Source organism: Ranitomeya imitator, chromosome 4, assembly GCF_032444005.1.
Source record: "Ranitomeya imitator isolate aRanImi1 chromosome 4, aRanImi1.pri, whole genome shotgun sequence".
NCBI classification, from domain to species: domain Eukaryota; kingdom Metazoa; phylum Chordata; class Amphibia; order Anura; family Dendrobatidae; genus Ranitomeya; species Ranitomeya imitator.
This window is the reverse complement of record NC_091285.1, coordinates 38,232,032-38,255,818: the sequence shown is the minus strand read 5'-3', so window position 1 is coordinate 38,255,818 and position 23,787 is coordinate 38,232,032. Positions and strand designations below refer to the sequence as shown.

The 23,787-nt window shown below is 47.0% G+C and overlaps 1 protein-coding gene across 1 annotated transcript in view; it reads left to right on the top strand.

The window, feature by feature from the left end:
- Positions 1–10,172: 10,172 nt before the first annotated feature.
- The window catches only part of LOC138675400 (ganglioside GM2 activator-like), a 31,343-nt gene continuing 17,728 nt past the window's right edge, over positions 10,173–23,787 (top strand). The window contains exons 1-2 of the mRNA XM_069763547.1: positions 10,173–10,416; positions 12,512–12,664. Of these exons, the coding sequence (XP_069619648.1) occupies positions 10,312–10,416; positions 12,512–12,664 (258 nt within the window). The 5' untranslated portion in view covers positions 10,173–10,311. The remainder of the gene's footprint in view (positions 10,417–12,511; positions 12,665–23,787) is intronic.

Genomic DNA, 23,787 nt, shown 5'->3' with positions numbered 1-23,787 from the left:
CGAGGAAGTAGCGAATCAGAAGACAAGTAGAAAAGCCCCAGGACACAGCCGAAGTCAGAAACCAGAGAAACAGATGAGGTACACAATCAGTAGGCAAAATCACAACAGGGAACAAACTAGGTCAAAACCAAACATACAGAAGAGGACTCAGGCACAAAAGGAGGTTCCCAAGATTAACCCCAGCAGCTCCAGACCTAAGCATCCCAGGCAAACCATGACATCTGGTCTTTGAGAAGAATGGCAAGAAGAAAGACATTTTTTTAAAATAAGCCATAAGAATTCCTGTTTGCAATTAGCAAAAAGCCATGTAGGGGGCACACCGAGTATGTTGTAGAAGGTTATCTGGTCAGATGAGATCAAAGTAGAACTTTTTGGGTTAAATGCAAAACGCTATGTGTGGTAGAAAACTAATCATGCACAACACCATGAAAACACCATCCCCACTGTCAAGCATATTGGTGGCAGCAACATGCTGTGGAGATGCTTTTCTTCAGCAAGGACAGGGAAGACGATCAGATTTGATAGCAGAATGCATGGAACTAAATACAGGACAATTCTGTTAGAGGCTGCAGAAGACTTGAGACTGGGGCGTTGGATCACCTTCCAGCAGGACAATGATCCTAAATGTACTTACAATGGATGGTTTAGGTCAAATAATAATAATAATAATAATAATCTTTATTTATATAGCGCCAACATATTCCGCAGCGCTTTACAGTTTAACAGTTTCAAACACAAAAGTCATAAGTAACAACGTTAACAATACAATAATTAAAGCAAAATAAGACGACCCTGCTCGTGAGAGCTTACAATCTACAATGAGGTGGGGGAGATACAAAGTACAGGTGTGTATTGACAATGATGTATTTACAATGATGGTGCAGCCATCTTCAGGGGTTGGGGAATAGATGGGGATAGTGAATGGGCTACACACACACAAACATAACATAACTTTGATTAGGGAACGTGATAGGCCGCTCTGAACAAATGTGTTTTGAGCGAGCGCCTAAAACTATGCAAATTATGGATGGTCCTAATATCTTGGGGTAGAGCATTCCAGAGGATTGGCGCAGCACGGGAGAAGTCTTGGAGTTGGGAGTGGGAGGTACGGATTAGTGCAGAGGTTAGCCGAAAGTCATTTGCAGAGCGCAGTGGTCTGTTAGGCTGATAGACAGAAATGAGGGAGGAGATGTAAGGGGGTGCCGCACTGCGGAGAGCTTTGTGGGTGAGAACAAGTACTTTGAATTGTATCCTGTAATGAATGGGCAGCCAGTGTAACGACTGGCGAAGAGCGGACGCGTCCGAGTAACGATTAGCCAGATGGACGACCCTGGCTGCTGCATTAAGGATGGACTGGAGAGGGGAAAGTCGAGTGAGGGGGAGGCCAATTAATAGAGCGTTACAGTAGTCCAGGCGGGAGTGGATCAGGGCAACAGTGAGGGTTTTAGCTGTCTCCATGGTGAGAAAAGGGCGGATTCTAGAGATGTTCTTTAGGTGTAAGCGGCACGAGCGGGCAAGAGATTGTATATGGGAGGTGAAGGAGAGATCGGAGTCAAACATAACACCCAGACAGCGCGCCTGCTGCCGGGGTGTTATTATGGTGCCACCCACGGAGAGGGAAATGTCAGATTTAGGGAGGTTAGTAGATGGTGGGAGCAGAAGAAGTTCAGTTTTGGAGAGGTTGAGTTTCAGATAGAGAGCGGACATGATGTTGGAGACTGCGGACAGACAGTCAGCATTGGGGCAAGACTTAAAAATTGCTGATCACATACGCCTCCATCCAATCTCACTGAGCGAGAGCGAGTGTGCAAAGAAGAATGGACAAAAACGTCAGCCTCTAAGTGTGCAAAACTGGCAGACCCCAAAGGACTTCCAGCAGTAATTACAATGAAACGTGGTTTTACAAAGTTCTGACTCGTGGGGGTTGAATACAAATGCGTGCCGCAATTTTCAGATTTATATTTTTAAAATAATTGGAAAACCATTTATAGTTTCTTTAACACTTTAGAAATACTTGTACTTTGTGTTGGTATATCACATAAAGTCCAAATAAAATACATTTATGCTCGTGGCTATAGCGTGAAAAATGTGGAAACGTTCACAGTGTATGAATATTTTTTGAAGGCACTTTAAGTTTCAGCTCAATGACAATGATCCGGAGAAGATTTACAATGAAATGTAACTCCTCTACTATAAAACTGAAGTCAAATAACATAAGATCGTACCATTAAAATAGATGATGAGGACAGAGCCTCCTCCTGGTCTCTGCTCAGGGACCTCTGCTCATGGCACAGAGCATGCTCACAACACCCTCCTTATTTAACGAGTCGTTTTCAGACGAACTCACCTTCTAACTACGTAGCTGTGAAATTGCCATTATAGCTGCTCATTCCAAATACAGGCAGATTTCATCTCGGTTTATCATAGGCACTGGAATTTTTTTTTTAAGGGGACCTTTTACCAATTTTTTTCATGAACTGGACACACTATGAAATAGCGGTGGCAAAGCGGAATAAAAATGTTCTGATTTTTTTTTTTTTTTTTTAAATTTTACCTATCCATTGCGGAGATATTAGCAATCAAATATTTGTAAACTCATGAGTTAACTCTTGTTAATTTAAAAAAAGAGGAAAAAGCCAGATCATCGCAGTGGCCTTGTCCCTCCGGAGATCAGAATGAGCATCGTTACCACCAACAATCAGATTAGTCCTCATTTTTGACCAGAGATTTGTTCTTTGAGATCCGTTTTGGATTTCTCAATATTGTGTTGTAACTCAATTGGTTTGGATTCCTCGTGGCTTATGGTGCAATCTGCGAGGATAGAATTCCTATCTTCTACGAAAGAGTAATAATAGAGATTAATACGTAGGTCACATGGAATTATATTTTTTTTCCATGTAGATTTTCGGCTAGGTTAAATCCCGCCAGGTTCGGTTTTCATGAACCATTATGTCCTCCGATCTTTGAAAAAGAGGTGTGAGCTTTAGATTTGTCTGAGGAGCAATCTTACAGAAACTCAAAGGATGTTGTCAACAGCAATATTAATTTATCTTGTCAATTTAATGAGTCCATATTTGCATCATCCACAACAACGGTAGGTATGATTCAGTGCATATAGGGCTGGCAACAAAAATATGTCAGCTCTACCACACACCAAGTCAAGACTCGATGTGACGCCCATAGGTGGTGCATGTGGTTTCTGTATTTACTGTGCCACAGGGCCTGGCTTACCTAGGAGGGACGTAGCTAAGTGGCTACCTGGCGTTCACTGGAGATACTGATGATGGAGTCAGACTTGAGCTGCAGGGAGCGGCCATGCACCACTCCTAGGCAGTCCACGGTACTGAAGCTGCTGACACCAAGGCTCAGGTTTACTGACATGGGCATGGACTTAGGCTCCATTCAGACTACTCCTCGGGCAGGACAGATACTGACACAGAGTCACAGATAGGACTGGATTCGGAGACTGGTTTTAGCAGTCCAGATGTGTGGAGTACACATTCAGGCACTGGCCACACAAGGAGCAGGGGACAAGGTACAGGCACTGGTCACACATGGACCAAGGGTGCAGGTTCAGGCACTGGCTGCACACAGACCAGGGGATGAGGTTCAGGCACTGGCCACACATGGACTAGAGGACGAGGTTCAGCATCGCCTGCAGAAGTATCAGGGGAACAGCTTCAGGCACTGTCCGCACATGGACTGGGGGAGTATATTCGGCCTGGCCGCACAAAGACCAGGTAAGCAGGTTCAGCCACTAGCCACGCAAGGACCAGGCAAGCATGTTCAGCCACTGGCCACACAAGGACTAGGCAAGCATGTTCAGCCACTGGCCACACAAGGACCAGGCAAGCATGTTCAGCCACTGGCCACACAAGGACCAGGCAAGCATGTTTAGACACTGGCCACAAGGACTAGGTGAGCAGTTTCAGACACTGGTCACTCCAGGACCAGAGGTTTGGGTTCAGAACTTAGCCACACAAGGACCAGTGGTTCGGGTTCAGGACCTAACCACACAAGGACAAGAGGTTCAGGTTCAGGGCCTAGCCACACAAGGACCAGGGGACCTAACAACTGACTAGTTTCACTCAAACTAACTAATGAATCCTGGTTGCTTAGGCACTTCCCTATAGAGAGGGTGCCTTCTAAGAACTAGGCACAAGAAGCAGGGGAAAGCAGGGAAACACGCCACAAGGCCAGGGTGGTGAGTATGTCTTAGTCCCTGCATGGAAGGGGAAAGGAGACCATGCAGGGGCGCCAGCATAGGTGTTACAGTATACTCCCCCTTACATCCCCTCTTCTTAAAGCCCGTGAGGACTCTTTGCAGAGAAATTGAGACCCGATTCACATGCTTCCACAACATCTCTTCAGAGCCACAATCTTTCACCATCTTCATGACTAAAATGCTTCTTTCCATCAAGCCATACTCAGAGTATGATGAAGCGTGCATAGTAACAAGAACTTTGCATTGTGAAGTTTCTCTTTCCACGATGAGACCAGCTACCACCCTGGAGGATTCAAGGACCAAGTGGAGTTTCTCTGCCTGGTTGGTGGATTGCAGAGACTTGGAGGAAGTCACCACCTTGACGTTCTCTTCAACTGACCACCTAGGAACTGAAGATACTTTCCCTGGGTTAATATTCAGCCTGGTCTACAAGATGACAACCTTGAGGTGGGGAGGTTCCTGGGAATAGATCATTTGAACAATCATGGAGACTGTATGGTGACAACGCCTCCGCTTCCCTTCCTTTGAAGATGCCAGCACACAGCGAGTCTGCGACAAGAAAACCTGATGGAGAAAATGGCAACACTGGTGGCTGAACTGGACATTTAGGGGCCAGACATCTCTTGTAACAGAACTGTCCCCAAGCACTTCTCAGGATCTCCAGACTAGAACGGCCACTTGAGTTCTCAGCTCCGGACGACCTAATGAAAGTGAATGGAATAAACAAGACGGCACATGGAAGGTGATCTTCTCATTAAGCAATGCTACTATCTGGAGCTCTAGTTGTTCAGAAATGACTTGACCGTTCTTCAGTAGGACTCGCCCTTCACCTGACAACACCCTCACCAAATTTTGGAGCTGTTGGATGGGAATCTGACACTGACTCCCTAAGGTTTGCAGAACTTTCCCACCATACCAAAGCCTCTGCTTAATATGGATACAGTCACTGTCATACAGGGAGAGGGAAAATGAGTTGCCCACCAGGGCGATGGAGATACTCGGTACCGGGTCCGGTTGCACTTAAAGGGGATGTCACGGTGGCTGCAACCCGGTCCGTGACCCTGGGCACTCATTTAAAAGGGAAATGTCTTTTAAGGGGTTTTGTAATAAAGTTTGTATTCGTGACGCCACCTGTGGTTCTCAGTCAGAGGGGACCGACGCTGCTTAAAGGGGTCTTCTGGGGTGATGTTACCGCAGCATAGATGCTGACGCTTCCCACAGGTGAAGCGGGGTCCCCAGGGCTCCCAGTGGAGTTGACAAGGATGGTGGGTTGCCGGTAACTAAACGGAGGACAGAGGGTTGCAGTCTTTACCTGGTTTACTGATGGCAGCAGGCCACAGTCCAGGGTATCAACAACAGGTGTAGATGGAGTCCAGGCAGCCTGGAAACAGGTGGAAACCCCCTTGGCAGGTCAGGTTGGGAGTCTTCCACTTTGCGCTGACTAATAGTCCCTTGCTGCCTGTAGTGTCCTAACAAGGTCCTAGTTCTCTCCTGTCCTGGGACAGTGCCTGTATGGTGGCACTTAAGCCGTTTCTCTGGGGTCTCTTTATAAGGTGACTCTGGGCTCTGGAATACTGCTGTACCTCAGGTTTAATGGGGCTGGTTACTTTCAGCTCTCTGCCCTCCGGTTCTGCTGTGGGACTTGCAGTTGCCCACAACCTCGGGATCCCGGTGCCCGGCTTCTGCGCTTCAGCTCTGAGGGGCTCAATCACAGCCCTCCTCAAGCTCCTAATCACTCCTCCGCTCTTTCCCTCTCTCTTGTCTGCACCGGACTGTCTAACTCCTCCTCCAGACCAGGATGAAAATTGAGGGAAGTTCCCCTAAAACTGGGTTTAGAGCTCCCCCCCTTCTGGCCTGCATTCAGAATGTGTGTACAGTTTACCTGTTAAAGGGATCCCTCCTGTCTCCAGGCATGGCATTACCCTCCCCGAGAGGACGGCAGCACCACTGTGGCACCCGAACTCCTGTCGTGCCACAAATACTCCCACCAAGGGTAGCCTCTCCTACTGGCCCAAGGCTTTGGAATTTTTTAAGCATCACAGGACAAAGAGCCAGCTGCTGCTCAGCCTGACAGATACTATTGACTTTCATGGATTCTATACAGGTAGATGTCTCATGAGGTTGGGGAACAGGTGGTCTCTAGAAGGACAGATGTGACGGTTTCCTCATTTGCTTCACCTATCTGGTCTGCTCCAGGAAGCTGGGAAGGGAAGTTGTCCCAGAAGATTCTAGGCTTGGCTCATAGAAGACCTTCCGGAAAGCCACCATGAAGGCCTGCAGGTCTGAGGTCACTGGATCCCCTCTCTCCCATAAGGGGATGAACCATGCTAGGGCATTTCCTGCTAGGTAGGTCATTAGGTAACCCAACTTAGCCTGATTGGAGTGAAAGTGATGGCCCCAAATTTCATAATGCCGCATGCACTGCTCTAGGAGCCCACAGCACTGCTTCAGATTCTCAACGTACCATGGTGGATAAGACACGACGGGTTCCTTTCCAGGAGGATAAGTTGCAGGTAGAGTAGGCACGGCCACAGGAAACACAACCTGGGCTGAGGCGGCAAATGTCAGGGCTTCCAATCAGACGTCCAGTGTTTGTAGATGGAACAACATTTTTTCCTGTTGCTCACACTGGCAGAACACTGTTGGTATAGCTCCGAGTGCAAAGGCCATGGGGATCAGTGGGGTTTATGGCTTAAGTAAACTGCCATGGCCAGCAGGTGGTGCAAATGGTTCGTGGACCCACTGTGCCACAGGGCCAGACTTACCTAGGCGGGGGCGTAGCTAAATGGCTACATGGTGTTCAGTGGGGCTCCTGATGAGGTCGTCAGGCTTGAGTTGATAATTGTAGAAGCATATCTCAAGCCTCCAAACATTTTGATGCTTGTCATAAGAAAGATATTTCTGTACATAGGATCTATTCCATTGAACAAATATACAGTCTTATCCAGGGTTGTGAAAGAGAACATCGACTAATGGCTCATTCACACGACAGTTTTTCTTGTCTGAGTGCTATACGTTTTATTCACAGAGAGCAAACATACCGATGATATACTATGGGGCTGTTCACATGTCCGAATTTTCCCTTGGACCGAGTGGTCTGTGGAAAGTATCAGAGACAAGTCCAATATTGATCGAAGCATCTGCTCAAAATCGGCAATGCAAGTCAATTGGTCCATGAAAAAATCATGTCATGAGGTCCGATGTTCACAGACTGTCAGAATGGAGAAGGTTCAGAAATTGTTCTTTTTTTTTTCTCTTCACGTGAAAAAAAAATGATCGCACACGGACCACACTCTAATCAAACCTTCATCAAACTCTGATTAGAATAATGATCTGTCCTTTTTTCTCTTACATGGAAAAATCGGACGTCTGAATGGGCCCTAAGGAATAGAGAGGCATGGTGGATATTCAGGTTAGATATTCCGGTGAAATTCAGATGAAACCAATGACACCCCTCAGTTATCCATGTGGTTAATGAAGTCTCGCTCCTGCGCAGTGGAAATGCTGGCTGTTCACTAGAGATTAGTGAGGCGCGCTAACGCAGGGGTGAGACTTTGGGCGTGCTAGCACAGGGGTGAGACTTTGGGCGTGCTAGCACAGGGGTGAGACTTTGGGCGTGCTAACGCAGGGGTGAGACTTTGGGCGTGCTAGCGCAGGTGTGAGACTTTGGGCGCGCTAACGCAGGGGTGAGACTTTGGGCGTGCTAGCACAGGGGTGAGACGTTGGGCACGCTAACGCAGGGGTGAGACTTTGGGCGTGCTAGCACAGGGGTGAGACTTTGGGCGTGCTAGCACAGGGGTGAGACTTTGGGCGTGCTAGCACAGGGGTGAGACTTTGGGCGTGCTAGCACAGGGGTGAGACTTTGGGCGTGGTAACGCAGGGGTGAGACTTTGGGCGTGCTAGCGCAGGTGTGAGACTTTGGGCACGCTAACGCAGGGGTGAGACTTTGGGCGTGCTAGCACAGGGGTGAGACTTTGGGCGTGCTAGCACAGGGGTGAGACTTTGGGCGTGCTAGCACAGGGGTGAGACTTTGGGCGTGCTAGCACAGGGGTGAGACTTTGGACGCGCTAACGCAGGGGTGAGACTTTGGGCGTGCTAGCACAGGGGTGAGACTTTGGGCATGCTAGCACAGGGGTGAGACTTTGGGCGTGCTAGCACAGGGGTGAGACTTTGGGCACGCTAACGCAGGGGTGAGACTTTGGACGTGCTAACGCAGGGGTGAGACTTTGGGCACTACTTGGATGATGGAGTGATGTCATCCACTTACATACACTTAGAAGACGTGGCGTTTGGAGGGACCGGGGAGGCGCTGATCACAATGTGCAGACACCGGATCGCAAAATTTACATACAGCGAGGCACAAGTATAAAACACTTTTTCTGAAGTATACAGGGCACGTCTGAGGATATAAAGAGGTGGCAGGAACCCCATTCTTATTATCTTAATGGTGATGGGCAGTGATTATAAGCCAAAAAACTGCTGACAGGTTCCCTCTAAATGCTTCCAGCTTTGTGTGAAGAGTTTGCGGGCTACTCATTTGTCTTGGCTCCAGTGTCGGGCTTTGCTCCCTCCCGTCTCTCTCTTTGCTGATGCTCACTAAGTTACATGTAATAAGGTGGCAAGCCTGAGAATTAAAGAGGACGTGTCAGCATAGCTGACATGTGCCCGGAACAGCGATCCACCCGCGGCTATTAACCCGTTAAATGCCGTTGTCAAACTGTCATTTAACATGCACTTCCGGCAATCGCATCGGAAATCCGCCCATTGGTGACTCCGTCAAGTGATCGCGCGTCACCGATGGGTTGGCATGACAACCAGAGATCTCCTGCATAGCAAGTCAGCAATTATGCTACATACAGGAAATCTGATCATCGCCTGTATGTAGCAGAACCGATCGGGTTATGACAGCTTCTAGTCTCCAAAAGTAAATAAAAGTATTTTAAAAATATTAAAAAAATATAAAAGTTGAAATCACCCCCCTTTCTCCCCATTCAAAATAAAACAATAAAAGAAAATGAAACATACACATATTTGGTATCGCCCGATCTATCAATATAACAAAAATAATTTACCTGATCGCTAAACGGCGTAATGAGAAAAGAAGTCAAAACGCCATAATTACGTTTTTTTGATCGCTGCAACATTGCATTAAAATGAAATCAAAAGATCGTAACTGTACCAATATTGTATCATTAAAAACATCAGCTCGGCATGCAAAAAATAAGCCCTGACCCAACCCGAGATCACGAAAAATGGAGATGCTACAGGTATCAGAAAATGGCGCAATTTTTTTTTAACAAATTTTAGAATTTTATTTTCACCACGTAAATAAATAAGAACCTCGACATGTTTGGTGTCTATGAACTCGTAATGACCTGGAGAATCATAATGGCAGGTTAGTTTTAGCGTTTAGTGAACCTAGCAAAAAAGCCAAACAAAAAAAACAAGTGTGGAATTGCACTTTTTTTTTACAATTTCCCCGCACTTGGAATTTTTCCCCCCGTCTTCTAGTACACGATATGTTAAAACCAAAGGTGTCGTTCAAAGGTGCAACTCGTCCCGCTTAAAAAAAACAAGCCTCGCTTGGCCATAGTGACCGAAAAATAAAAAAAAGTTATGGCTCTAGGAAGGAGGGGAGCGAAAAGCGAAAAAGCAAAAAAAAAGAAAATATCTCAGTTCATGAAGGGGTTAATGCCCATGGATTTAGAATTGGAGGTCATGAAAGCTCCTGTGCCTGGAATATTTGGCGTTACTACATTTTGTAAATAAAGTGTCAATGGTGAAATAAAAAATGTTGACGCAGTGACAAAAAATACAGAAAATAAAGCTGCGGCCATGCTATTGCATGTGCTAACAGCAGAGGGCAGCAGAGCACCTACTCCTGCAGGTTGGGTCTCCCACAATGCCTCTGGTCACACAGTACATAAAGCAGCTTTTCAGCTGATGTGTCATGTGATTGGCTGACTACCAGCTGGGAAGGGACAGTATGCAGCATTTCCTCTTTCTGCCAGTGCATGCAAGGACTCTGCAGAGCGAGCAGCATCCATAGGTGACGACTCAGGGTCTGGGCGCAGCATTCCTCCACGATGGCACGGCTATATATATGTTTTGTCCTGGCGTGCATTGCTGTAGTGCCATTGGTGACATCTTCTGGAATAGTAGTCAACCGACTACCATGGAAGATCATGACGGTAAGTTGTAACACCCTTTAAACGATTACCATGTAAATTTCACTGTCTTTTTAAAAGATTCGTTTTATAAATAAAGTTTATTGAAACGCCGATTTGGAAACAACCGCAACCTGTCCTTGTGGCTACGGTCCCAGAGAACCGCACGATTGCTGCAGGGTTAGTATGACAACCGTAGACAATGTCGTTTTCAATAAACTTTATTTATAAAGAACATAACACATCCCCCTTAAGTCATTTGTCGCCATCTTGTGCAAAGCTACAGCTCCAAACATGCCCTGGTAAGATCGCCTGGCGGGTCACAGCCTTTTAGCATCGTGGAAGTTATAGTTTTGTGGTGGAAGACGTATGCCTTAAAGGGATGTCTGCATCAGGTTTTTACATATGAAAGTAGTGGTATGGCTGGGAGGGTGCTTATCCCCTGATAAAAATGCTACCTCTTTTCTAGGGATCCGATGCGCCAGTCCTGAGAAATCCAGTGTAGAAGCCGTATGCAGATCAGGCCGGGGGAGCACTAGGGGCGTGTCACTGAACTTAGAAGTCTCAATGCATTGCCACACCCCCAGCCGATTTGCAAATTTCTCATGACTGGCATGTCAGGTCTCTATTAAAAAAAGGTATAATTTTTATTGGGATACAACCACCTTCACAGCCATACTGCTACTTCCTGTGATAACAGATTCCCTCGAAATATTAAAGGGGTATTCCCTTCTTAGTGATGTGATTGTATAACGGTAGAATATGTAGTGATTACTGGTGACTGGGAATAACTCTGAAGCAGTACTGTGTCCCTCCCTTGTCAGGATCATTCGGGGTCCCAGAGATGGAACTCACAGTTATTGTAAAGTGATGGCACATCCTAACGAGGTGCTACCACTAACTGAGATGGGAATACCTCTTTAAAGGGGCTTTCCAGGACTTTAACATGAATGGTCTACCTTACGGATAGGCATCAATGTCTGATCAGTGAGGGTGCGACACCTGTAAACCCCGCTGATCAGCAATTCCCGTGTCAGCGGCAGCTGGTACTGCTCAGTGACGGTGCCGCACAGAACAGCTCCATCGACGGAATAGTGGTCGCGGACGGTACTGCACATTCCCCCCCCTATTGATTCGAATGTGCAGTACCCAACTGCGGCCACTATACAGTCAACAGAGCTGGGCGGTGGGGGTTAAGGGTGTCACACAGATCAGACATTGATGACCTACCCTAAGTGTAGGCCATCAAGGTTAAAGTCCCGGACAATGCCTTTAAGGCTATGGACATGCATAGTGTCAGCTTTTGGCCAATGACGGGGCCTAAAATCACTGTGGTTTTTAAAGGCAATAGGGTTAAATTTGTGCAGATTTGTTAAGAAACTGACGGTCCATCTGGTTTGGTTTGGTCACGCTTCAACCATACATTTCTGCTTTCTCGCAGTAGATTAATATACAAGACAGGCCTAGGTGTCTCCATGGTTACAGACTACAAATAAACCCTTGCGTAGTCTGATGTTCCAGCCATGCTCACTTCCATCTGTAGATATATGCAAATACAAAGAGCTAGCACTCGACAAATGGGTAGAGTTTCTTGATGGTGCTAGTGAACGGGATCAAGAGACCCCCAGTTACTAGAAAAAAGTCAAAACACTGCACTCATCTGGTTCAAATTTGCTAATGTGGAAAAGTTTATTGAAGACGTGAAAACAAAAACAGTAAGGCAACAAGTTTAACATTTTGGCCACTCAGTGGCCTTGTTCACAAATGGTGCCTTCGGGACTGTTTGTGGCACGTCATGTAGGAACAAGGGTAGAGTTATATGTGGCCAGATAAAGGTAGTCCGGCTGTGACCCAGACTTCCATCTGTTTCCTACTTATTGTTCACAAATCGCATATATTTGATATTTTTGGAGATAGGGTACAAATACTAGAGAGTAGGACTGACAGGTCAGACGACACAGGGTCAGTTTGTAGTCTGTTACCATGAAGACATAAAATATTACAGGCAAGAATGTAAATTGTGAAGGGTCCAAGTCCCAGTACGCTTATTGTCACTCCTTCAGAGGGAGGTGATACAATACTATTTCAATTATTTCACCATTATATAATGTTTTTACAGATCAATGGTTTCTCATGGGCCAATTGTGATGCTGAGACGCTACCTGGTAAAATAAATTCTCTTACTATTCTGCCCGACCCCTTAATAATTCCCGGGGAGATTACAGTGTGCACCATCCTGAATACCACTGCACCAGTCGAGTCTCCAGCCAAGGTAAGTCCTTACAGCTTCTGGTATGTAATATGTGTGTCACATATGATATTTTCCTACTCTAGTCTATGACTGTCACAGGAAATTATGGGCGCAATGTTTCCGTAGAAAAGTAAAAACATTTCAGGACGTTTTGGAAGAATTCTGATACGTTTACTGTCAGTGGTGTGACTTGAAGGTGGTGGTTCTCGGTGCAAAATCTCAAGATGGCCCAAGATGTCTTCTCATAAAGGCCATAAGGACCTTTTGGGCGGAACACAATATTACCTGCTGCATACAAGGACCTGGAGCAGCCACTGTGGTGCCCGTGCTGAGACGCCATGATGGGTCAGAATCTCCGTCCATCTGTGTATGTGGGTACGTATGTACAGGTACGGACTGGGACTGAAATTCAGCCCTGGCATTTGAAATCACACAGGCCCATGCTGTCCCTGCCCCCCGAACCCTAGATGGGGAAATATTACTAATATTACCCTGCCTGTAGGATATCAAGATTTATTACAAGACCAATATTTCTAAAAATACCAATAATATTGCTATATAAGATTAAATAATTATAATATCATAATAATATTGCAATATTACAGACAAATACCAACAAACTATAACCAAATATTACCTGCTTATACAGTTCTAAATACCACCATGTTGATTGCTAAAGGGGTTGAGGTTAAAGTCTATGTAACTTCAGACTTCTGGATCCTCCTAGCGTTCACTGTGAAGATTCTCTGATTCCGACATTGGGAGCGGGCCGTCTTGGCTTTGCAAATTTCTCCTGTATTGAGCGAGCCCGTGCACATCTAGTCAGCACCTGACTGCGTGTATGTACAGTACAGACCAAAAGTTTGGACACACCTTCTCATTTAAAGATTTTTCTGTATTTTCATGACTATGAAAATTGTACATTCACACTGGGGGCATCAAAACTATGAATTAACACATGTGGAATTATATACTTAACAAAAAAGTGTGAAACAACTGAAAATATGTCTTATATTCTAGGTTCCTTAAAGTATCCACCTTTTGCTTTGATGACTACTTTGCACACTCTTGGCATTCTCTTGATGAGCTTCAAGAGGTAGTCACCGGGAATGGTTTTCCAACAATCTTGAAGGAGTTCCCAGAGATGCTTAGCACTTGTTGGCCCTTTTGCCTTCACTCTGCGGTCCAGCTCACCCCAAACCATCTTGATTGGGTTCAGGTCTGGTGACTGTGGAGGCCAGGTCATCTGGTGTAGCACCCCATCACTCTCCTTCTTGGTCAAGTAGCCCTTACACAGCCAGGAGGTGTGTTTGGGGTCATTGTCCTCTTAAAAAATAAATGATGGACCAACTAAACGCAAACCGGATGGAATAGCATGCTGCTGCAAGATGCTGTGGTAGCCATGCTGGTTCAGTATGCCTTCAATTTTAAATAAATCCCCCACAGTGTCACCAGCAAAGCACCCCCACACCATCACACCTCCTCCTCCATGCTTCACGGTGGGAACCAGGCATGTAGAGTCCATCCGTTCACCTTTTCTGCATCACACAAAGACACGGTGGTTGGAACCAAAGATCTCAAATTTGGACTCATAAGACCAAAGCACAGATTTCCACTGGTCTAATGTCCATTCCTTGTGTTCTTTAGCCCAAACAAGTCTCTTCTGCTTGTTGCCCGTCCTTAGCAGTGGTTTCCTAGCAGCTATTTTACCATGAAGGCCTGCTGCACAAAGTCTCCTCTTAACAGTTGTTGTAGAGATGTGTCTGCTGCTAGAACTCTGTGTGGCATTGACCTGGTCTCTAATCTGAGCTGCTGTTAACCTGCGATGTCTCAGGCTGGTGACTCGGATAAACTTATCCTCAGAAGCAGAGGTGACTCTTGGTCTTCCTTTCCTGGGGCGGTCCTCATGTGAGCCAGTTTCTTTGTAGCACTTGATGGTTTTTGCCACTGCACTTGGGGACACTTTCAAAGTTTTCCCAATTTTTCGGACTGACTGACCTTCATTTCTTAAAGTAACGATGGCCACTCGTTTTTCTTTACTTAGCTGCTTTTTTCTTGCCATAATACAAATTCTAACAGTCTATTCAGTAGGACTATCAGCTGTGTATCCACAAGACTTCTGCACAACACAACTGATGGTCCCAACCCCATTTATAAGGCAAGAATCCCACTTATTAAACCTGACAGGGCACACCTGTGAAGTGAACACCATTCCTGGTGACTACCTCTTGAAGCTCATCAAGAGAATGTCAAGAGTGTGCAAAGCAGTCATCAAAGCAAAAGGTGGCTACTTTGAAGAACCTAGAATATAAGACATAATTTCAGTTGTTTCACACTTTTTTGTTAAGTATATAATTCCACATGTGTTAATTCATAGTTTTGATGCCTTCAGTGTGAATGTACAATTTTCATAGTCATGAAAATACAGAAAAATATTTAAATGAGGTGTGTCCAAACTTTTGGTCTGTACTGTATGTATGGGCAATTTTCCTGTGGGCAATTTTTCTGTGGGCATTTTTCTGGTCACCATGCGAATCACATACTAAAAATGATCAGAGGTGAAACTACAGTAGGTGCAAAGGTTGCAATCGCAACCAGGCCCTGGAGCCTAGGTGGCCCAAATGTCCCTTTTGTCTATATAAAAAGACTAATGATATTAAATACTTGCAATAATTGGGGGCCCCATTAGAGATTTTGCTTTTTTGTCCAGGAGAGGTGACATATCAGCACAGGGACTCACCTTTAAAGGACGCCTTGACATGGCAGTTGGGCTCACATACTGTATATTGGCCGATCTATGAGCTAAGAACCTTTCTTACTGTACTTTTCATAGCAATTTTGCAGATGAATACTTCATATATACACTACATAGCACATTTTTTTCTCCATTTTTCCCATTTTGTATGGCAGTAATGCAGTTTCAATGTTCTAGAGTAATTATTCTTGGTAAATCATGGTGCAACCTTTAGAGTTTTTCAACTTGTATGCCTTTTTGGCTGGCACCTGTTCACACTAGATTGGATGTACTGGTCTTTTTCTCTATTTGTATCAAACCCTTTTTGGACATGTGCACTAGCACTCCCATCAGCCACAGGTGATTTTAAGTAGTTAGCAGGTCCATTCCTACCCCATAAATTGTAGGCTTCTTTGTCCAGGAGAGGTGACATATGAGTGAGGACAGGGACCCAACTATGAAGGATGCCTTGACGTGGCAATTGGGCTCACATATATTGGCCAATCTATGCGCTAAGTACCTTCTTTTTTACTGTATTTTTCACAGCAATTTTTCAGAGGACAAATTCACATATACACTATAGCGCTTTTTTTTTCCCTTTTGTCCCATTTTCTATGACAGTAATGCAGTTTCAATGTTCTAGAGTTCATGGTGCAACCTCTACAGTTTTTCATGTTACCCTGTTGGTGCCGGCCTCAGAAGGTTGCAAACAAAAGGGATGCCCATGGCATGCTGGGGTAAGTGATGAAGCCAGCAATTTTGTGCTGTGTCACAACTGCAAACAGTGTGGGCATCTTGAGGATGCATATCCTGATAACAATGTAGCAGCCAAAGTGGCCCAAGACCAGACAGGCCCTTCTGGCAATTGCCAGAATTACCAGATGGCCAGTCCGGCCCTGCGTATGTAACATAGTGTGTGCGTATGTAACATAGTGTGTGCGTATGCAACATACAGTGTGTGTGTAATATACAGTATGTGTGTAATATACAGTATGTGTAGAGTGTGTAATGTACAGCGTGTGTAGCATCATATCCCCTTTGAGAAAGCCATCACGCCAAACACACATCAGGGGTCATGGGTAGGTCACAGTACTGTCCTGACTTACTATGGGTGAGCATGTTTTTTGACTAAATATGTGCTGAACAGATTTGGCGGTGCTTTTCTTATAGCAATACCTATGTGATCATTGTATAACTTGGAATACGTGTGCACTTAGCCCTTTCTTTTTTTCTTTGACCACTTATAGCGTTATATATGTACTAGCTATTGAACCCGTTCTACGCCCGGGTGGCGAGCATTTATATTGGTATATGGTCTCCATCCTGGTATGTGTTGCTTCCATCCTGTGCCCTAATCTTGTCATGTGCTGCTACCATCTTGCGCCCCCATCCTGTCATGTGCAGCCCCCATCCTGTTTTGTGTGCCTCCATCTTGTTATATGCTACTGTCTTCCTGAGCACTCATCATGTACCCCAATCCTGTCATGTGGTGCTCCCATTCTCCACCCCAATCCTGTCATGTGCTGCTACAATCATGCGCCCCCATCCTGTTATGAGCTACTATCTTCCTGAGCCCTCATCCTGTCATGTGTTCCCATCCTGCGCCCCCATGCTGTCATGTGCTGCTACCATCCTGTGCCCTCATCCTGTCATGTAGTGCTTGCATCCTGCACCCACATGCTGTCATGTGCTGCTCCCATCCTGCACCCCATCCTTTCATGTGCTGCTCTCTTCCTGCGCCCCCATCCTGTCACGTGCTGATCCCATCCTGCACCCTTATCCTGCCATGTGCTGCTCCCATCCTGTCATGTGCTGCTCCCATCCTGCTCCCCCCGTTCTGTCATGTGCTGCTCCCATCCTGTGCCCCCATGCTGTCATGCGCTGCTCCCATCTTGAGCCCCCATTCTGTCATGTACTGCTCCCATTCTACACCCCAGTTCTGTCATGTGCTGCACCCATCCTGCGCTCCCATCCTGCGCCCCCGTTCTGTCATGTGCTGCTTCCATCCTGCACCCCCGTTCTGTCATGTGCTGCTCCCATCCTGCACCACAGTTCTGTAATGTTCTGCTCCCATCCATATGCCCCATACGCTGCTCCATAAAGGTTGTTGGCCCCCATAAGATGCTCCATAGCATATGCCTCATATGCTGCTCCATTATGGTTGATGGCCCCCAATAAGATGCTCCATAGGATTATATGCCCTGTATGCTGATCCATTATGGTTGATGGCCCCATAAGATGCTCCATAGGATTATATGCCCCGTATGCTGATGCAATAAAAAAATAAATAAAAACCATACTCACCTATCATCGCTGGGCGCCGAGTGCTGGGGGGCCTGAGCAGGTGGGGACACCGGCACGCTGTGGGGGTCAGGTGCCGGAGTCGCCGCTAGCTCAGGCCCCCGACACTTGCTATATTCAACTGGTCCTGATTCTGCGCTGCGCGCCGCTCCATCTTCCGGCTCCTCTGGCTGTGACTGTTCAGTCAGAGGGCGGCGCGCATTAAGCGCGTCATCGCGCCCTCTGAACTGTGAACGTCACAGGCAGAAGATGTGGATGATGGAGCGGCGCGCATCGGTGGAACGGGACAGGTAAATATAACATACTTACCCTCCTGGCGGTCCCTGCTTCTCCGTTGGAGATCGCGGTGTGCGTTCAGTGTTTACGCATACCGCAATCTCCTGGGAGCGTCACTCTGTGGGGTCCAGACTGCGCCGGTGCTTGCGCAGTCTATAAAGGCTTCGGACAGAGTGACGCTCCCAGCATTATATTATATATATGCTCTCCCAGGTCATATAGTGGATAAGTGATCTTCCCTTTGTGTACTGTTTTTGTTTCCTCCTTTTTTTCTTATCTTAGTATGCTATATGTAATTTTGGTATATGTTTAATAAAGATTGGATTTTAATTAGCTACTCTGTGGGTGTTGTAGATACTCTTTTTTTTTCTCTAGTGCAAATTATGTTTTTCAGAGTATTTCACCTGGCGATATGCCGTTTGGATACATTGGGAGGGTTCTCATGGTAGTATACCCTTGGCCTTAATTATATGATGTGCTTGATGATTACTGTTTGTTAGCGTGTGTGTAGCATGTAGTGTGTGTAATGTACAGTGTGTGTAATATACAACATGTATGTGTAGTGTGTAATATACAGTATGTGTGTAGTGTGTGTAATGTGCAGCGTGTGTGTAGCATGTAGTGTGTGTGTAATGTACAGCGTGTGTGTAGTGGAGCGCCTCCAAGGGCTAGGGGAACTCTGTATCGGGCCCTTCTGTTCTCAGTGGGGATGTCACGGTGGCTGACCCGGTCCGTGGCCCTCGGGAGGTCCGTTAAATAAATGGGGGGGAAAGGTCTTTAAAGGGATAATGTTCATGACGCCACCTGTGGTATTCGGTCAGGGTGAACGCTGCTTGGGGGTCCGCTGGGGTGATGTTATGGCAGCTAGATGGTATACCTTCCCACAGGTGAAGTGTTTCCCCAGGGCTTCCCAGAGGTGTGGGTGGTGGATGATGTGAGGCGCAGTGAATAACGAGGACACAAGGTTGCAGTCTCTTTACCTTTACTGAAGGCTTCAGCATCCACAGTCCAGAGCACTGGATCACAGGGCAGGCAGAGTCCGGCCGGTCTGAAGGCAATTCCAGAGTCCCCTTATCCAGGTGGAAATCAGTAGCCTTCCTCTAGCGCTGGGCGTTGTAGTACCTCCCTGCTGAGCAACTCGGTAAGGTCCTCACAACTATTGTAGATGTTAAGTCTCTTCCTCTCTGTCCCCCTGACAGATAGGACAAACCCATATGACTGGTGGCCTGAGGCTTTTTATAGAGACCCTAGAGACGCCCCGGCCCCCACAAGTTGACACCGTGCCTCCTGGGTATATGGTGGGGCAGCCAACGTGGAATCAACTGTCCTGCCAGTCTCTGAAGTAAAGCATAGAGATCCTTACTCCCTCGGTGTTCTGGCTACCGGCACTGCGCTTCAGAAGGAGGCAGCCTGCTTCTAGCTGGTCTCCCCCTGATATTCCTCTCCTTTTGCTATGACTTAGTTTCTCACTCACTGCAACACAATTCCTTTCAATGTCTATTTCTTGGGATGCTGCCGCACGTGGGGCAGGTGCAGCTCCGTGTACCAGCATCTTCCACAGGCCGCAGTCTGGAGCTGGCAGGAACCCACTCCAACCAGCCTCTGCCAAACTCGGTCGGGACTGACTGACTAACTTTCTAACCAAGCCACCAGTTTTAACTATGTGAGGAGTGCCCTAATAGATAGAAGCTTAGCTCCCCCTGGCAGACTGGAGTGTGAAGTGTGTTTTGTGGCTGTGATACCTGGACAGAAGATCTCCTTCATTGCCCTCAGACGTAACATCACTTCCCCTGGTGGAAGAATAACATTACTGCAACGACCAGGACTCTGGGGCGCTGCACGTAGTGTGTGTAATGTACAGCGTGTGTGTGTAGTGTGTGTAATGTACAGCGTGTGTAGTATCCACATGTAGAAATATGAGCAGTGCAGACAAGGGTTTGTACTGTAGGTGTAAATATGACACCAATTATCCAAGCAACGAGCAAAGATCTCATTCACTGGATTGGATTATTTACTCCGACACCAAAATCCTTGTTCTCAGCAACAGATCGGCCAATTTAACGATGATGATATATAATAATGATCGTTCTGTCCCCATCATTCTTCATCAGCCGGGAAAAGAAGGCCGGGAATCAAGCGCTGAACGACTTGTGGCGCTCTTTTATCGGGCTGAAATCGGTCCCTATAAATTCTCCCCAAATATTTCTCTGTGATGGTGCAGTATGTGAGCATTTGGGGCCCCACTTTATGTAAAATCGTCCCTGCATGCCTCCGTACTGTATAAGATGCGCAGGGATTGGAGAGATCCGATGACTCCCTCTTTGCCCCAGAATGGACGGAGCCCTAGAAAGTTCTTATGGAAATGCTGATTCAAGGATTCCAATGCAAAAACGCAGATAAGAGCTGACGGGTAATGGTGCTTCCAACAACAAGCAGCTCATGTCGCAACACCCCTGTGTACAAAATATTCCTACACGACGCACGCAGCTCTTCAGATCTCAGATGCTGTCCTTCAGGTCTGGGTGTCAGGTACGACCATGATATTAACCTCAGATATACAATGGTAATAATGCAGCAGATTTTCAAGTATGAATTTGCTGAAAAGCCTGTAAAATTATACTACAAATGTAATGACCAGAGGTCCGAATAAGATCCAGTGAGTCACAAACCAAGACCAAGGCAGAAATCTCCAACGGTATTTACTCAAAGGCAAATTAATCAAGGTAATATGGAGAATATTAAGGCAGATGCACCCCAAAGATACACTAATTCAGCAGCAGCTGAAATCACTGTGCCACTCCAAGGTCTCCTGAGAACTGTGTACTACAACAGACTAGTAAGAAATTTACCTAACAGGCAACTCAAAACAGTAACAAGTGTAAATTGAATGTAGTGTTATTAAGGGAGCCCCTGGAATGGCACATTGAGTATAACTTACACAACTCTAATATAAGATACACCTCTAAAGTAACAATTTTACACTCTGAGCAGAGATACCCGGGTATCTATAACTATGGTACCGTATCCTGAAATGGATTTCCTCTCAGGCAGGAATCCGCACAGGCTGCAGCCAATCCTTATCTTCAGCGCCAATAAGTTACAGCAAGCTCCTCTTGTCTTGTCGGCCGATGCCGAGCCCAAACGCCGGGGACTTAGTTAGTGGTCTCACGATGTAGTCTCTGCTTCTGTAGCTCCTAGGAATGCTTCCACGACAATCCGTCCGTCTCTGTATCAGCAGTCTGTCCAGACTTGTTCCTCCACTCAATGCACAGGGAATCCACAGACTTCCAAATTCGTACTGGGTTCTTAGCAAAGTCTCCGTCTTTACTTAGATAAAGGGTTAACTCCTCTCCAGGAAACGTTAGCAACACAAGTCTCTCACAGAGTTAAACAAAAGGTTAGCTCTTCTCCAGGGGAACGTTAGCAAAAAAAAGTCTCTCAAAAGCTTCTTTTCCTCCAAAAACACTTGCAGTAAATCCACACAGTCTCTTTTTAAGATCTCACAGCAGCTTCTCCTTTTCTTCCCGCCTTTTCTCTCTCAGCTCTCACTTCTCACTTTCACTTTACACTCGAGACACTAGACCCCACCCCGCAGCACACATTGTCTCTGGGAGGTCTGTCCTCTGCTGCAACAGGCAAAAACCACAGGGTCCTAGTGCCCTCTCAGTGGGACTACAGTTCACCCTCTTACATGCCACCCCACTAGAGGTTGGCGTCCTCGACATACTTTCCCACTCAAATTCATCTTGAGCATATCGCTGAGGCGGTATTCCTGCCGTAGATCGTGTAGTTCTCCTGAGTCCTACATCAACAGGTGCGACCTTAGAGGGAGCTAGAGTCTCTTCCGTGGTCGTGTTAGTGGCCGTAAGTGGAGTTGTCTCCTCCTGCGGCTCGATGTCCAGTGATACAGCGTCAGGACCAAGCAGTTGACCTGATGCACTCTCCTCAACAACATCCTCCATATCCCCAACATTCTCATCACCCGAGGCCAGATCGGTCACAGGGGGCAAATAAGCAGGCGCAGGAGTAAACACACCATCAAACTCAAGATCATTCAGAGCTTCCGCCCCTTGGAACATGGCCTCTGGCTCTAGGGGAGTAGGCGCCGAATCTTCAAACCAGCACCGTTGTAACATGTTACGATGCAAATTACGGGTTGGCCCCCCTGTCCCCACCGGTTTGACCTCGTACACTGGAATCTCAGGGTTCACCTGTTTTTTTATCAGATACGGTATCGCCTCCCATCGGTCACTCAGCTTTCCTGACCGTCGTTTTGTCCTCACCAACACTCTGTCCCCCGGAGAGAACAGCTCTGTTTGTACAGGTCGCGTGTCCTTATGGACCACCTGTCGAAGGCGGTCGCCCACCACCTGATGCACCACCCTCAACCGCCGCCGATGCTCTCGTACCCACTCGGATGCAGTCCGAAGGGGGGCGGAGGAGGGATCTGGCATGTTCAAATCCTCAATGTCTCGGCCAGGTCTACCAAACATCAACATGTGTGGTGAGTAACCAGTAGTACTGTGCACCCTGTTATTGTAAGCCCACATCAATTCGGGGAGATACTCAGGCCAGCATGTCTGTTGCTGACTCTCTAAGGACCTCAACATTTGCAACAGGGTCCGATTAAAACGCTCACACGCCCCGTTACCCTGAGGGTGGTAAGGCGTTGTTCTCGACTGCTCGATACCATAGAGCTGGTGCAACTCTTTCATCAGCGTCCCCTGAAAGCAGGCCCCTTGATCTGAATGTATTCTCTGCGGACACCCGAACACTTGGAAGAAATGTCGGCACACTGCCTCAGCCGCCGACTTGGCCGTCTGATCTCTTGTCGGCACCGCTACAGCATACTTGGTAAAGTGATCTGTCATCACCAGGCAATAGGAGTACCCTGACGTAGAGTACCCTATCAACACGTAGTCAATCATGAGTAGCTCCAGTGGAGCTGAAGTCTTAATAGACTGTGTGGGAGCCCGCTGCTCAGGGCTTTTGTTGAGCCCACAAATTCGGCACTGCCGACATGCGTCGGCCACCATCCCTCCCAACTCAGGGCAGTAGAGGACTCGCTGCAACCACTGAAGTGTCTTTTCACTTCCAAAATGGGCCCCCTTCTCATGCGCCTCACGAGCGACCACCGGCCCCATCCCCACAGGAATTATCAGTTGGTACCGATGCTGCAGCTCCGATGGCAGGTACACCTTACGATACAAAAGACCTTGCTCCACACACAATTTATCCCATTGTCGAAGGAGTTTCATTCCTTCCATGGACAACTGAGCCTTGTCCTCTGCACTGGGCCAGGCCTTGTTTTGTACCCAACGGCGCACAAGTGCAATGTCCGGACACTCATCCTGGACTCTTGTCCAATCTGAGGGTGTTTTACCCAGTACACAGGGCATCCCGGTGGCCACCCCACTTGAGTGTACCACACTTTGGAAGATAGGTATCTGCCCCAAAGCTGGAGTTTCAGTGTCCTCAAGTTGTTCGTCAACATCTTCCCCGGATGACCCAAGGGGCACCCTTGACAATGCATCTGCATTGCCGTTCTCTCGACCAGAGCGAAATTTAATGCGGTAATTGAACTTGGCCAGTCTGGCGACCCACCGCTGCTCCAACGCCCCCAGTTTTGCATTCTCTAAGTGAGCTAGCGGGTTGTTATCTGTCATGACTAGCACCTCAGCTCCTGTTAGATACTCGGCGAAGCGTTCTGTCATTGCCCACACCAGGGCCAGCAATTCCAGCCGGAATGAGCTGTAGTTAGCCGGATTTCGCTCGGAGTCTCTTAAAGATCTGCTGCCATAAGAAATCACTCGTTCTCGGCCGTCCTGCACCT